General features: G+C 36.4%; 1 protein-coding gene across 4 annotated transcripts in view; it reads right to left on the bottom strand.

Moving 5' to 3' along the window:
• Positions 1–13,280, bottom strand: part of MGAT4D (MGAT4 family member D) — a 56,685-nt gene that overhangs the window by 18,081 nt on the left and 25,324 nt on the right. For all 4 annotated transcript variants that reach the window (XM_009207602.4, XM_003899215.5, XM_017959063.3 and 1 more), the window contains exons 5-7: positions 11,451–11,497; positions 4,629–4,742; positions 1,653–1,728 (exon numbers count right to left, since the gene is read on the bottom strand). In XM_009207602.4, coding sequence (XP_009205866.1) covers positions 1,653–1,728; positions 4,629–4,742; positions 11,451–11,497 — 237 coding nt within the window. The remainder of the gene's footprint in view (positions 1–1,652; positions 1,729–4,628; positions 4,743–11,450; positions 11,498–13,280) is intronic.

Raw genomic sequence — 13,280 nt, 5'->3', positions numbered from 1 at the left:
TGGCTTCCACTGTATCCCCACACAGTAAAAGGGGCCAGCTAGCTCTCTGAGGTCTCTTTTACAAGGGCACTAATCCCATTTATGAGGCTCTGCCTGCATAATCTAATTGCCTCCCACAGGCTCCACTTCCAAATACTATCACCTTGGGGGTAAGAATTTTAACATATTAATTTTGGGAGGGAGGCCAGGAGCTGTGGCTCACGCCTATAGTCCCGGCACTTTTGGAGGCTGAGGCAGGCAGATTGCTTGAGCCCAGGAGTTCGAGACCAGCCTGGGCAACATGTCTAAACCCTGCCTATGTAAAAACTACAAAAAATTAGTCGAGTGTGGTGATGTGCACCTGTAGTCCCAGCTACTTAAGGCTTCAGTGAGCCATGATTGTGCCACTTCACTCCGACCTGGGCGACAGAGCAAGACATTGTCTCAAGAACAAAACAAAACAAAAATGAAACGTTGGGAGGCTTTGGGAGAGATGCGAACATTGAGCCCATAGCTAAGACGAAGGAGCTTCATGCTCCTGATGAAGGTGCCACATTCTAGCTCCAGATATTGTGACTGACAAAGTAGTTCCCAGCAAAGAGAAGACAAAAAGCAACCGGCTGTCTCACCCACAACTCCACAACTAGCTGGTTAGAGTCATGGGGTAAGCCTAAAAATATCCTCCACAAGAAAGAGAGGGCAATGGAAATGAGCTTTCTTTTTTATTTAATATATATTATGCATAATCTGTAGACGAAGAGAGCCTCATAAGTAATAAAGAAAAATGTGGCCGTCCTCAGGCACACTATGAGGACACAGAATAGAACTGTGGTGTTTCAAATTGGGAAGAGTACATTGGCCGGATCTTGTGTTTTCATGACATTGCCACTAACTAGGAATCAAAAGGGACCTTTTTTTTTTTTAATTCCAATAAAAGAAAATACCTTGCTTTAGGCCTTTCTCTAACTTTCTCTCTAGTCTAGAACTCTCTTCTGCAAATTCTTCCAATAAGTGCACATTGTCTATGTAGTGAGGTCCATACTTACTATTTAGAAACACAACATTATTATTTTACCATGTACAAGGATTTAGAAGGTACAAACTATATATAATTGATTCACTTTTACAAATACAGTAAGACACTGAGAACTGTGTTACTCATAAAGTATGAGTAAATTTAGGGTAGCAATGATACATGTATATACAATGTCTGACAAATGCTCAAAATGCATTTGCTTAATCTAGTAAAATTGTAAGCCAAGAAATAAATATAGGCGCTACAATTTCTTTTTTTTTTTTTGAGATTTTCTTTTCAGTTTGCTTCAGGTAACTATAATTTTCTCTATAACCGTGAACCTAGTAAGAATATTCATATATAATCGATTTTAAACTTCCTTTGCCTTTTTATTACAGTGAGTATTTTCTATTTTCTGAGCATAAAGTATGGTGGAGGAACACAATGAGGAAGAAGAAATTATAGGAAGGAGGGAGAAAGTAACACTTTCAATTTAAATTATATCTATCTACAGATATAGTTGGTGTGTACATATATATGTGTGTGTATATATATATAAAATTGATTATATATGAATATTCTTACTAGGTTCACGGTATATATATATACACACACACACATATATATACACACACACATACACACCCCAATTTCTTACCTGTAAATAATACTTGGCCTTGGGTTGGGCATACAGCATCAAAATGCAAAAATCCAATACTTGCTTGATTCGCCAACTAAAGGTAATCAATAAGATCTGTTAATATTTGTCATTATTATTTAATTTTTATTTATAAGAATAGTAATTAAAAACTCTGGCAATTTACTAACAGAGTACTAGCTATAATTAAGTAATTAATTTTACTTAATTAATTTCAATTAAGTAAAATTGAATATACTTATACTAAAAAGTTTTCCATCTTTATTCAACGAACAGTGTCTATCATTGCTAAATGAGGATAAGCACAACCCATTTGTTTTACATTTTTATCTAGGTAAGTTTTGATCTAGATAATAGTGTTAATATTCTTTCTGATTTTAGGTCTTGTTTAAATGAAAGTATAAAGAAACTTTACTCTTTTTTTCAATGTCTCTCCTAATAGCTTTCTTTACTGATTCTATCATCCAAGAGTTTTCTCCCCAATTCTTAGGGTTAACTATCTGCTACAGAGTATTAATATTTCTTTTTATGGGTCTTTAAACCATTTCCCCTAAGTCTTATCCCTCGGTTTACTTGGAAGGGAAAGGTTGCTTTTTTTGTTTTTATTTTGAAAGTAGTCTCCACAAGCCTCTGGAACTCTTCATGGCCTCTTGAAGAAACCCAATGTAACTCCCTTCACAAGTTGACTTTATGTTTGGCCACACATTGCCCCAACTCTCCCAATCCTAGGGAATGGAGTAATTATATGAATTACTACTCTCCAGCTGATTGATTGTGGCCAGATTTGGGGCAATTTGAACTCTAGGGAGTCAAATATTTTGAATGATAACTGAAAAGAATTAGAGAATTATAGAAAAAAATGGCAGATAGGAGACAGGACTAATGTGCATCTCCTGCTTGGCCAGACAGAACAGTGCCTGGAGACGCACATTGTAAACGTTTGCTCCGAGAAACACTGCAGGAACATACCAGGAAAACCTAAAGAATTCACAAACTCTTTGAAAGAACTGACTTGACGCTGCAAACTCCGTGAGATGGCAGAAAAACTGCGAGTTCCCAAAGTGTAAGGGGAGAAATGTTAGCCTCCATACACACATCCCCACTGGGGAACCTGAAAATCCAGATCACAGGAGAAGGATTTAACCTTACTCTAGTAGAGCTGAAATGGATTTAGGGAGCCAAGAGAAATATAAAAGTAGAAGCAGTGGGAAGAGCCCTGTAGGCACTCCTGGTCCCCAGCTCCAGACCAGGGACGTCATTCCTGGCCTTATCTCACAGAGTTCCTTGGGGAAGGGAAGGCAGCCAGTGGAATTGGGGATGGGCCACAGGGTGAAGGAAATTCCTAGCTGAACTTTGTAATAATTTTGACTGAGCACAAATTTTTTTGAGCATAATCTGGAGGCAGGGTGAATGGGGAGTGCAGATATGAGCACAGAAGCCGCTGCCAAAGGTGTGGGCAGGCAGGGAGGGGTGAGGCATGAGAGCCCTGCTTGCTTTCTTAGTGGGGAGGCTTGTAGCCTGGAACAAGAGCTCATCCCTGCTCATAGGGCTGCCTGGATATAAATTCACCCAAAGAAACTTTATTCTCATACAAAGCTAGATACCAGGCCAGGTCCTGAATATACAAAGAGCAGTACCCAAAGTCATTCTTGCCCTTCCGAGTCTCATAACCTCCTATGAAAATAGTAATAATAATAATAAAAATAATAAAATTACAACAATTGGATAAGTGCTATATGAAGATATCAACAATGTTGGCTATCTTACAGTAAGTTTTCAAAGATGTGGAAAGGGTAGAAGAGCATGCCACTTAATTTTAGAGCACAGAGAGCTGACAGAAAAAAGTTGATGATTGCAAGGTTGGCAGAGACCAGATCATGAATGACATTTTCTGATATGTGGGAAACTTTGGACTTGATCTCATATGAGAAAATATTCTTCTGGGTATAGCGTGAAGAATGGATTGTAAGAGAGGTTAGGTTAGGCTAAGATTAGGGACTCTGTAATGGTGAAGGCCTGAACCAAATCCAAGCCAATGGAAGGAGGATGAGAGGGATAATGTGTAGAGAGATTTTAAAAAAGAAACAATGACAGAGATATAAAAGGCTGAAGGAAAAACAAGGATCCAGGATGACTTCCAGCTTTGTGACTTTAAAAACTGGGCATAATGTGGACCACTAATTAAAAGCAAAACAAAACACTTAAAAGATTACTAGATTCTGACACACTATTTATAATTTTAAAACAAAAGAAGACTAATCGGTTTCCTGGGATAAGGCCTTTTTCTAATTTCTGGCATGTCTTTTTCTTTATTAAGTTTTGAGGGACCAAATTATTACATTTCCCATAATACCTACCACACTAATACCCCAAATTATAATCCTTTGTATGTGTATGGAGCTTTTAATTTTTTAAGATTCTTTCATAAATATATTTTATTCTCATAATGACTCTTGCAATAATGCAATGTAGGTGTCATTATATACACTAGAAAGTTAGAAAAGCTAAGGGAAAAAAAGGTGAAACTACCTGCCTATAATGACCAGCAAACAGCTGCCTATAATGACCAGCAAACAGAACAGCTGGGACTAGAATCCAGCTGTAATTATTTATAATCACAGGCTCCCCCCCTCCTCATTATGCCTTACTAATTATCGTCTATAAACGTGAACATAGACCATCAGTGGTGTGCTGGTAAATATTTAACAACTGACTTAGGGGTGGAGGGATGGACATCTTGCTTTGTAGCCTTTACCCATTTCCATGGTGTAAATACTCCTACTGTGGTTCATGCTATCAACTTGATGTTATTGAACACAGAGTTGGGAAGTGATGCACATAATTGGGTCTTGAAAGCCAGTAGGAGCCAGCTCCAGATCACCACTGTGTCTTAAATAGTTTCTAGTATGAGCTGATTTCAAGATTTTATCAGATGAAATTAGTTATTTAAGGCTACTATTTTCTAATATGACATACCTGGCTAATTTTTGTGAGGCCTCAGCTAAGTGCTTGGCATTTAACATACTTGAGTATAAAAAGGCAGGTATTGAAATGACCTCTAAGGATCCAGACCTCACTTGCCTTTTGAATCTATAAATAGAAGTAAATGCAGACTTACAATTGAATATTTAATTTTCCAGAATAATATACTTAAAAATAATTTTCTTATGCATGTTTACATAGTATTTGATTTGAATTATATCACATGTTGATACACGATACCAGTATCATAAAACTAGCCAAAGGATGTTTTCTATAAATTAATAACAGACATATTAAAATACACAACGTAAAATCAGTTTCTTCTTATAAAAATTACAGGTACTTTGACTTTTTAAAGTTTCCAGTCAGATGTGTACTGTGACATTTGAAACAATGAAGCTCATGGGTTGTGATAACACAGTCACTGCAAGACAGCAAGAACATTGGATCATTTTTAAATGCATAATTTTGAATTGAGTAAGAGTCCCACTGAATAGCAACGTGGCTCCTGAGACTAGATTATCACAGCAAGCAAGGATTCAGTCAGACTCTCGTCCACAACTCATTGGAGGACTATGTATACTCTTTAGCATCTTTGTTTTTAAACATTAATGTTGAGAAACCAACAAGGACATCACTAAACTACATAAAATATGATTCACAAAAATTCCAATATAAATCTTGTACCATCAAGGTAAAGGATGGGAAACCAACTAGAAAATTTTAAATGGTCTTCCTTTAGAGATAATGTGATTTTAAATGACATTGGAATTTAGGCACTACATTATTCATTAACATGTTAAAAGTTCAAGGAAATGTTTATTTTGTACTATGTAAAAAATTTAAAAGTTTACAGTTTTATATGCGTAATCTCCATTATGTGCAAAATAGGCAGTCCTTGCTTTGCACAATTCTGAATGCATAAATTTTAGTTACTGTGTTTTAGTTAAATGACACCAGTCTCCCGCAACAACACTGTAGTCATGATATATTGTGAATAATTGTGTAAAGTACAAACTTCACTGCTAGCTCTTTAGTGCACAAGTCACTATATAAATAGCAGATGCACATCATCATTAGTGACTAATTGGATCACTTCTTTCAAAGTCTTTTGGTGACTGGTCTCTGTACGTCTGCTATTTAGTTCACTTGTTGACAGCAAAACATGTGGTTGCCTTGCCTTGCCTCCCAGTGATAGGCCTACATGATATTTAACAAAAGTAGGTAATCCAAAGAGGGAAGTGGCTGACAGACGAAAGTGCAGAAAGTGAATGCTGGAAGTGAATTTGGATGTGCTATAAAAGAGCTGATCACGGGAACGTTGACACCTCCTCTGTCTGAGAGACTCTAGAGATGCAACAAAGGGAACTTAGTGAAGGTGAACTTAAATGACAAATAAGAAAAATGGTTGTGGTGAAATTATGTCACATAGGAAATGATGCTGCTGAAAAACTTCACATTAAAGGAACTCTCAGAGATATTTCATGACACTGAAAACGCAAATGATAAAATGCTGTAACTGATCCAAACTTAGAAAGGAATATAACAATTTGCTGAAGCATAGAAAAGACATTTGCTCAGTGTTTTAAGTTCTATGATAAGAAAAAGGCAAGGACAATTTAAACGACTCTTGATAAAATTTTTAAAAGAAATCAAATACTTTAATACTCAATAATTTTAATGTTTTAAAGTACAGTGTAATAAATTAGCTTAACAATATTTTAAAGTTTTCTATGTATTTATAGTTGACAGAGAGTAATGTTTTAACACATGTTTAAATGTCATGGAACAATTGTGATTTTTTTCTCCATTGTTAATATTGGCTTGCATGGTTTAAACCTGCACAATCATTTTTATGGCCCCACGCTATCTTGCAAATCAAGGATTGCCTGAGCATGTATAAAGACACACAAACACAAATGGAAGAAAGCTCATGTTTTATAATGGGTATGTACCATGAAAATGGGGTTGGAGTAGCATACTGTGCTAGAGATAATATACGGGTATTAGACCTAGAAAAGTCTCTGTGCCAATTTTGCTTCTTTTACTTCCTAACTTCGAGCAAGTAATTTATTTTTTCTATCTTTAATTTCCTCATCTGTAAAACTGGAATAGCAACTTAAAAACTTTGGGGGGAAAGAACTGTTCAAAATACATGCTGGAATTCTTCCAGGCTCTATACATTAGTGGAAAAGTTTCCGGTCATTTATTTTGGTGGGAGTGTAAGTGGAGGAGTGAAAGGGATCAAAGTCTTACCGGCTGCCCTCTGATTTTATGATATATCAAATGAAAAGGTTTTTAAAAAATGAATTCTAATATGTTCCTTGGGGAATAGAAAATACTGGTATGGAAAAAAAGAATGGAGAGTTTGGTTGTTTTGTGGTAAAAGTTAGTAACATGATATCTAAATTTTCAAATGAATTTGTGTAACTTTAAACTACAAGATCTCGTGCAGCAATTTAGTAGTGGTAAAGGGAAATAACATCAAGTTGCAGCATACACAATCATCAAAAAGTTTAGATTACAGAAATACACGAATTTTGATCTCTAGAAAATTCCATCCAAAGTCCAAAAAGCACCAAAAGATACAACAATTTCTACTTTGATGATATAATTTCCCAGTCACGATGGAGAGAAAGATTCCAGTCTTGGTTTTATTCATTTGTTTTAAGCAAGATATTGGAAATTTTGTGTGTTGACACCTTTCTAGGACTCTAAAACTTTTATAGCTTGTTAGGTTATTTATATACAGCATCAAAAGCCCTTGACTTAATTATATGGGAATTGCTAGTTTCCAATGACTGGAGAAAATAATATAACTCTAGGTTGTTGCCATTGAAAATGAATGATTTTACCTTATAGTCATACAAGAGTAGAAATCTTACAACTCTATAGGTTTATGTAAAGTACATAGTTATATACAGTTTCATATAAGGTTATATACAAACATAGATGGGTCCTTTAAAAATTATATTTTCAATTTAGGACTAATCCAAACATAGAACAATCTCTCATTACCCTAATGAGAAGATCTAGGAAAAGGGTTTTTAGCTAAATTAAATAGGCAAAAGTTGAGACACGTAAATTTAAAAGTTATATGTCTATATTATCTTAGATAATGTTTTAAATTGAATATTCACTAATGTGTTAATTTTAAATTATTGCTTTATTCTACTTTCACAAAAATAATTTTATTCCAACTGTTTATTCTGCATTGGTATGATCAATATAATTATCACCACTAGAATCACTTTTTGAATCACCTGACATAGTTTTCCAGTATCCTTGATTTTCAATTCTAATTACAATACAGCAATTTCTAAAACCAGTGACATTGTCTCTGAAAATTTTGTAGCAAATCAGAAGTATTCTCATACATTAGGTAACGTTTTCATTGGAGATCTTTACAAGTAACCACATACTCTAATTTTTTTAAGTGATCTTCAAAAGGCTTACAATGATGTAGTCATATACCCAGGAATCGTTTTACACCTTTGCTTCTTTTTAATTGATTATGTCAGGAGTCTCCTATAAGAATACCAAACTAGCATAGATTGAGGCCACTTCAGGATAATGTGTCTTCTCTAAATAGTAGTTTATTATTCAGAATAAAGCAAAATAACTGAGAAGGCGTCCTTGACTAGGAGAAGATTTTTAAGGGTTCAAGTATAAGGTAACTTTTTTCCTGGGGAGTCTTTCAGGGGAAATACTAGATGTGTATGATGTTTTATTTAGTCTTTATTTAATCCCTCTCCCTTCACATAAATCACCTATTTCAAGCCTTCACTACCGTAAGTTCCTTCACTGTCAACAAATTCTTCCTTGTCAACACAGGGACTTACCTCCTTCACAGGGAAAAGAGAAATCTTTAAAAAAGGAATTTTAAGGTGATTACACTGTCTTTTCCCCAACAAATTAATTTTTCTACTTTTTCACCTGCTCTCATCTCCTCTTTGGTCTCAGTCCTGTCTAAAGCTCCCTCTGCCTGAGTCTCCAGTTCCCTCTTGCCTTGCTTCATCAGCCCCTCCTCTCTCTACTACAGCACAAGTAAAAACTCCAGGTGCTTCCACCTCAAAACCTCCCAAACAGTATTTGTCTCCCTCAAGACAGTGTGCTTTGACTTTTCTTCCTATCAGTTGAACTTACTGAGAATAGTCTACATTCAATTCTTTAAATATGTATTATAAAAACTACCAAACATCCACAAAAATAGAAATATAATGAACCCCATATCAGTTTCCTTCAATAAGCATTAATTTTCTGCCACGTTTGTTTCATCTATGCAGCTGCCCCTTTTTTGCTTATTTTAAAACAAGTGCTGAATATCATTTCGCCCTTACTTCAGTGTGAATATTAAAAAGGACATTTATTTAGATAACTACAATGCCAATATTCACACTTTGCAAAACTATAAATGATTATTTAACATCACGTAATACTTAGTCAATTTTCGAAAGTCCTCAGCCGTCTAAACAGTGCCTATTTTTGGGGAGTAGGTGCTCAAACAAGTACCCAAACAAGGTCGCTCATTGTAATTGATTATCCCTATTTCTTTTTAAAATTTATTATCTAGACCGGTAACCTTCATTTTTCTTTCTTCCCCCATCCCCATTCCACTTTTTAAAGAATCTGGATCAGTTTCCTACAGAAGGTCCCATATCTTGATTGTTTTGCCCCAGATGGCTTCCTTTAATTGCTGTGTATCCCGTAAACTGGAATTCAGCTCCTAAGGTTTGATTGCATTCAGGGTTTTTTGTTTTGTTTTGTTGTTTTGCTTAAGTCGGGAGAATAACTTTCAATAGTTCTTTCTTGGCATCATTTTCGTTGCCCGACTTTCAGCGACCCCGAGCTGCTGGAGGTGAGGGTGGGGTCCCTGAACCCTGGCTATTCTCAGCTCACACTGCACGTCGCACCCCTCTGCTCCGCAGTGCGTCCTGACCTGCGGGGCGCCCTTGCTAGCGGGGTACCGGTTGGCCTCTGCCTGCGGGAAGCAGTAAGTGACAAGGGACTGGAAGGCAGTAGAAGCCGAGGACGCTCCTCCTGTTTCAGCTCCCGTGGCGGCGGAGGTTCCAGCTGCTGAGGAGGCCGACCTCCAGAGCCTCCGATCCCCGGGTTTAACGCCTTCTCCTGCACGCTGCTCTGTGCTCTTTCTTCTCCCTTCTGCACTCTCAGTCCTCTGAAACTTGTTTTGACCAATTGTTTGTGTGAAATTCCCTGTTTCCTCTAGTTGAACGACCAGGAGTTTTCCTGTGCGGACACTGAGAGGCATAACTTCCTGGTAAAGTTCCCCCCATCGTCTGACTTAATGCCGTGCTTCAAAACGGTGATTCTCCAATTCCATTCATTCTACACTTACTAGCTGGAATCGTTTTGGCTAGAACAACTAACAGCCTCAGCCACTAGAGCTATTTGGTGAGGAAAAATAAAACAAGCAAAACACTTTACTGGCTAAACGAAACACGTGCCTGTCAGCCAGATTCAGCCTGAAGGCCACATTTGCAGCCCTGGTCTACAGCACAGAGTGCATATTCCTTAGCATGGTGCATAGGCCCTTCGTGACGTCATCAGCCCCTGCCTTATCTCCCACCAGTCCTTCCGCCTTAACTCCAAATACCCATTTCCAAAATAGACTTTCATGTTAAAAAGTCTAGCATGCTCCTTCTTTGGTCTCTCTGTCTTCCCCAGCAATTCTATTTATCGGGCATGATCTTTTTCCCCTGTCTTCCTGAAGAATGTCTACTTATTCCTTCAGACTCTGCTCAGTTATTACCTTCTCAGGAAAGTCCTTCTTGATATTTGCAGGTAGAGTTAAATACTTCTTCCTCTACATGTTGTCATATTTATTCCCCATTACCACTGGGACAATGCTAGCCTCTTCCTTCCTTTCTTTATTTTATAATTTTTTTTTGAGACAGGGTCTCACTCTGTCAGGCAGGAGTGCAGTGGCATGATCTTGGCTCACTGAAGCCTCCATCTCCCAGGCACTGGCAATCCTTCCACCTCAGCCTCCCTAGTAGCTGGGACTACAGGTGCACACCACAGGGCTCGGCTAATTTTGGGGGCTATTTGTTTTAGTAGACACGGGGTTTGGCCATGTTGCCCAGGCTGATCTCGAACTCCTGGGCTCAAGCAATCCACCCACCTCGGCCTCTCAAAGTGCTGGCCTTACAGGTGTGAATCGCCATGCCTGGCCCTCCTTTTCCTTTCCTTTCTCCTCCCTCCCTCCCTCCCTCCCTCCCTCCCTCCCTTCCTTCCTTCCTTCCTTCCTTCCTTCCTTCCTTCCTTCCTTCCTTCCTTCCTTCCTTCCCTCCTTCCTTCTCTCTCTCTCTCTCTCTCTCTCCTTTCTTTTTGTTTCTTTTTCAAGTTGTATCACCCATTTGAACATAGGATTTGGCAGGCAGGGTCCATTCCACAGCATCTTGCTTGATAAAGAGTTTCATATTGGTTAATCCATGTGTGTTTCGGCTGCTTACAGCTAAAGATTATAAGCAGAAGTGGTGAAGTAACTTCATACAGTAAAGGATACAGGAGTGTTTTAAAAATAACTCAATAGGCTTCTCTCATACCAATGGTTATCATGCAGGATAAACAGTATAACATGAAAAATATAAATTCTAATTGGTAGATATCCAGCAAAATTGGGGAAAACCATTAAGCCATACTTCATTACAGCTTAGAAAGGACTACAGGTTCTTTCTGCACAGCTATACTCATTAAAAGGAATATGATCACTAAGAAAATAATTATACACTTGGGCAGAAAAAAAGACAGAAAAATGAAAGTGGCTAATTTAAAAATATATCAGACAGTACTTACTTTCTTGTAATCATTTTAACAACAGAATGTAAATAATCTTCATTACTCTAAAAATGAGAAACAATATTTTACTGATACTAAGCATGTCTCATAGTTCTATTAATACAACTTTTTTGCTACATATAAATCTAATTTGTGTGTGAAATGTTATTACATACTAATAATTTTAGTGTTTTTACTTTCTATTAAAAGATTTAAAAATATCCATGTTCTCAAAAAAATTTGACTTGAATACAGGAAATATTTCATTCTTTTCCCTTTGCCACAATGTGAAATATTACAATCCAAAATTTACCCTTAAAAGCTTACCCTTAAAATTATATACCCTTTAGATATATAAGATTACATAAAATATTATATATCTAAAGATGTTTTGGTCTAAAAATGGTCATCTATGAATGGCTTATTTCAAAGAACTACTCTTTTTGAAAACTACTCTTCCTTTCCTCAGTATTAAATGACAATAAGCTTACTTCAAAATTACATCATATTTCTCCAGACAGTATTACTCAGCTTGATTCCCATTTACCTTCCTGACAATAAACTTTGTGGGCCTGCTCTTCATTGAACAGTGTGCTAGATTAGATGACAGACTCCTGCAAAAAGCTTTTGATGGTTTACCCTCTTGGGATAATTTTTTAAAAAGTAACATGGCATTTACAAGATGTAGCCTCAGGGCCCATAAGCATTTCCAATACAAAATTTTGAAAATATTTTCAACAATGACAGTTCTATTGTTGAATCCGAGTACTCTGAAAGGCAACTCTGGATGTATATACTCAAGTTTCTTGTTTAAAAATATCAGACACGATGTAGATAAATCTATTATAGTACTGGAGGCTCTTAACCATAAATTGAATCACTGGCTATTTGTCACACACTGAAACATATTATATTTTAAACACAGCATCAAAGTCATATTTTGTAAGCATTTTATATTCCATTTAAAAATCTTCCTCCAATGTTTTATTAAACAAATCTGAACATTTTAGACAGACATGTGTTGTCCTAACAGCAAAGAAATAAACATTCTAATATATAAAATAAGGAAATAGGATGAAACATTTTGGAGATTATGTGCATGCTTTCTTTTAATATTAATAAATTAAACCTGGATGCAATGACTTGAATCTTTCATTTCTATTTTTCTAATAGTTCTTCTATTGCTTGTTTTGTTTAGAGTTTTTTCTGCATTCAAAGACATCTTTATTATAGAAAATTCAAGCAATAGCAAAAAGAATAAAGAGGAGACAACAAAGATTCCTCTTAATCCCAGCATTTAGAGATAACCATTATTTATATTAATGATACATTTACATTATTCCAAAGTTTGCTCATTTTCTGTTTTCTTCGTATGTTTCATTTGTTTCTGTATATTTTTCCCCACCCTCCATCTTTTCCTTCCTTCCTTCATTCCTATTTTATATAGATAACATTATGCTAAACATGATGCTTTACAGCTTTTCTTCACTTAACAATAGGACATGAACATCACTTTATATCATTGAGTATAGATACTCATTCTTCTTTCAATGCCTACAGAGTATTACATTGTAGAGATATATAACAAGGTATTTTATCAGCCTCTTATGGGCAGATATTTTGGTTGTTTCTAATATTATGCTTTCATAATACAAGGGTGCACTGAAAATCCTTGAAATAATTATGTATTGAGCACTTTCTCTGTGCCAAACATCATTCTAAGTACTTTCAATATATTAGCTAATTTCATCCCCCAACAACCCTATGACATAGGCAATATGATTATCACAATTTTAGGGATAAAGGAAAGTGAGGTAGCCGGGCGCGGTGGCTCAAGCCTGTAATCCC

This window comes from Papio anubis, chromosome 3 (assembly GCF_008728515.1).
Source record: "Papio anubis isolate 15944 chromosome 3, Panubis1.0, whole genome shotgun sequence".
Classification (NCBI taxonomy): domain Eukaryota; kingdom Metazoa; phylum Chordata; class Mammalia; order Primates; family Cercopithecidae; genus Papio; species Papio anubis.
This window is presented reverse-complemented; position numbering and strand designations above follow the sequence as displayed.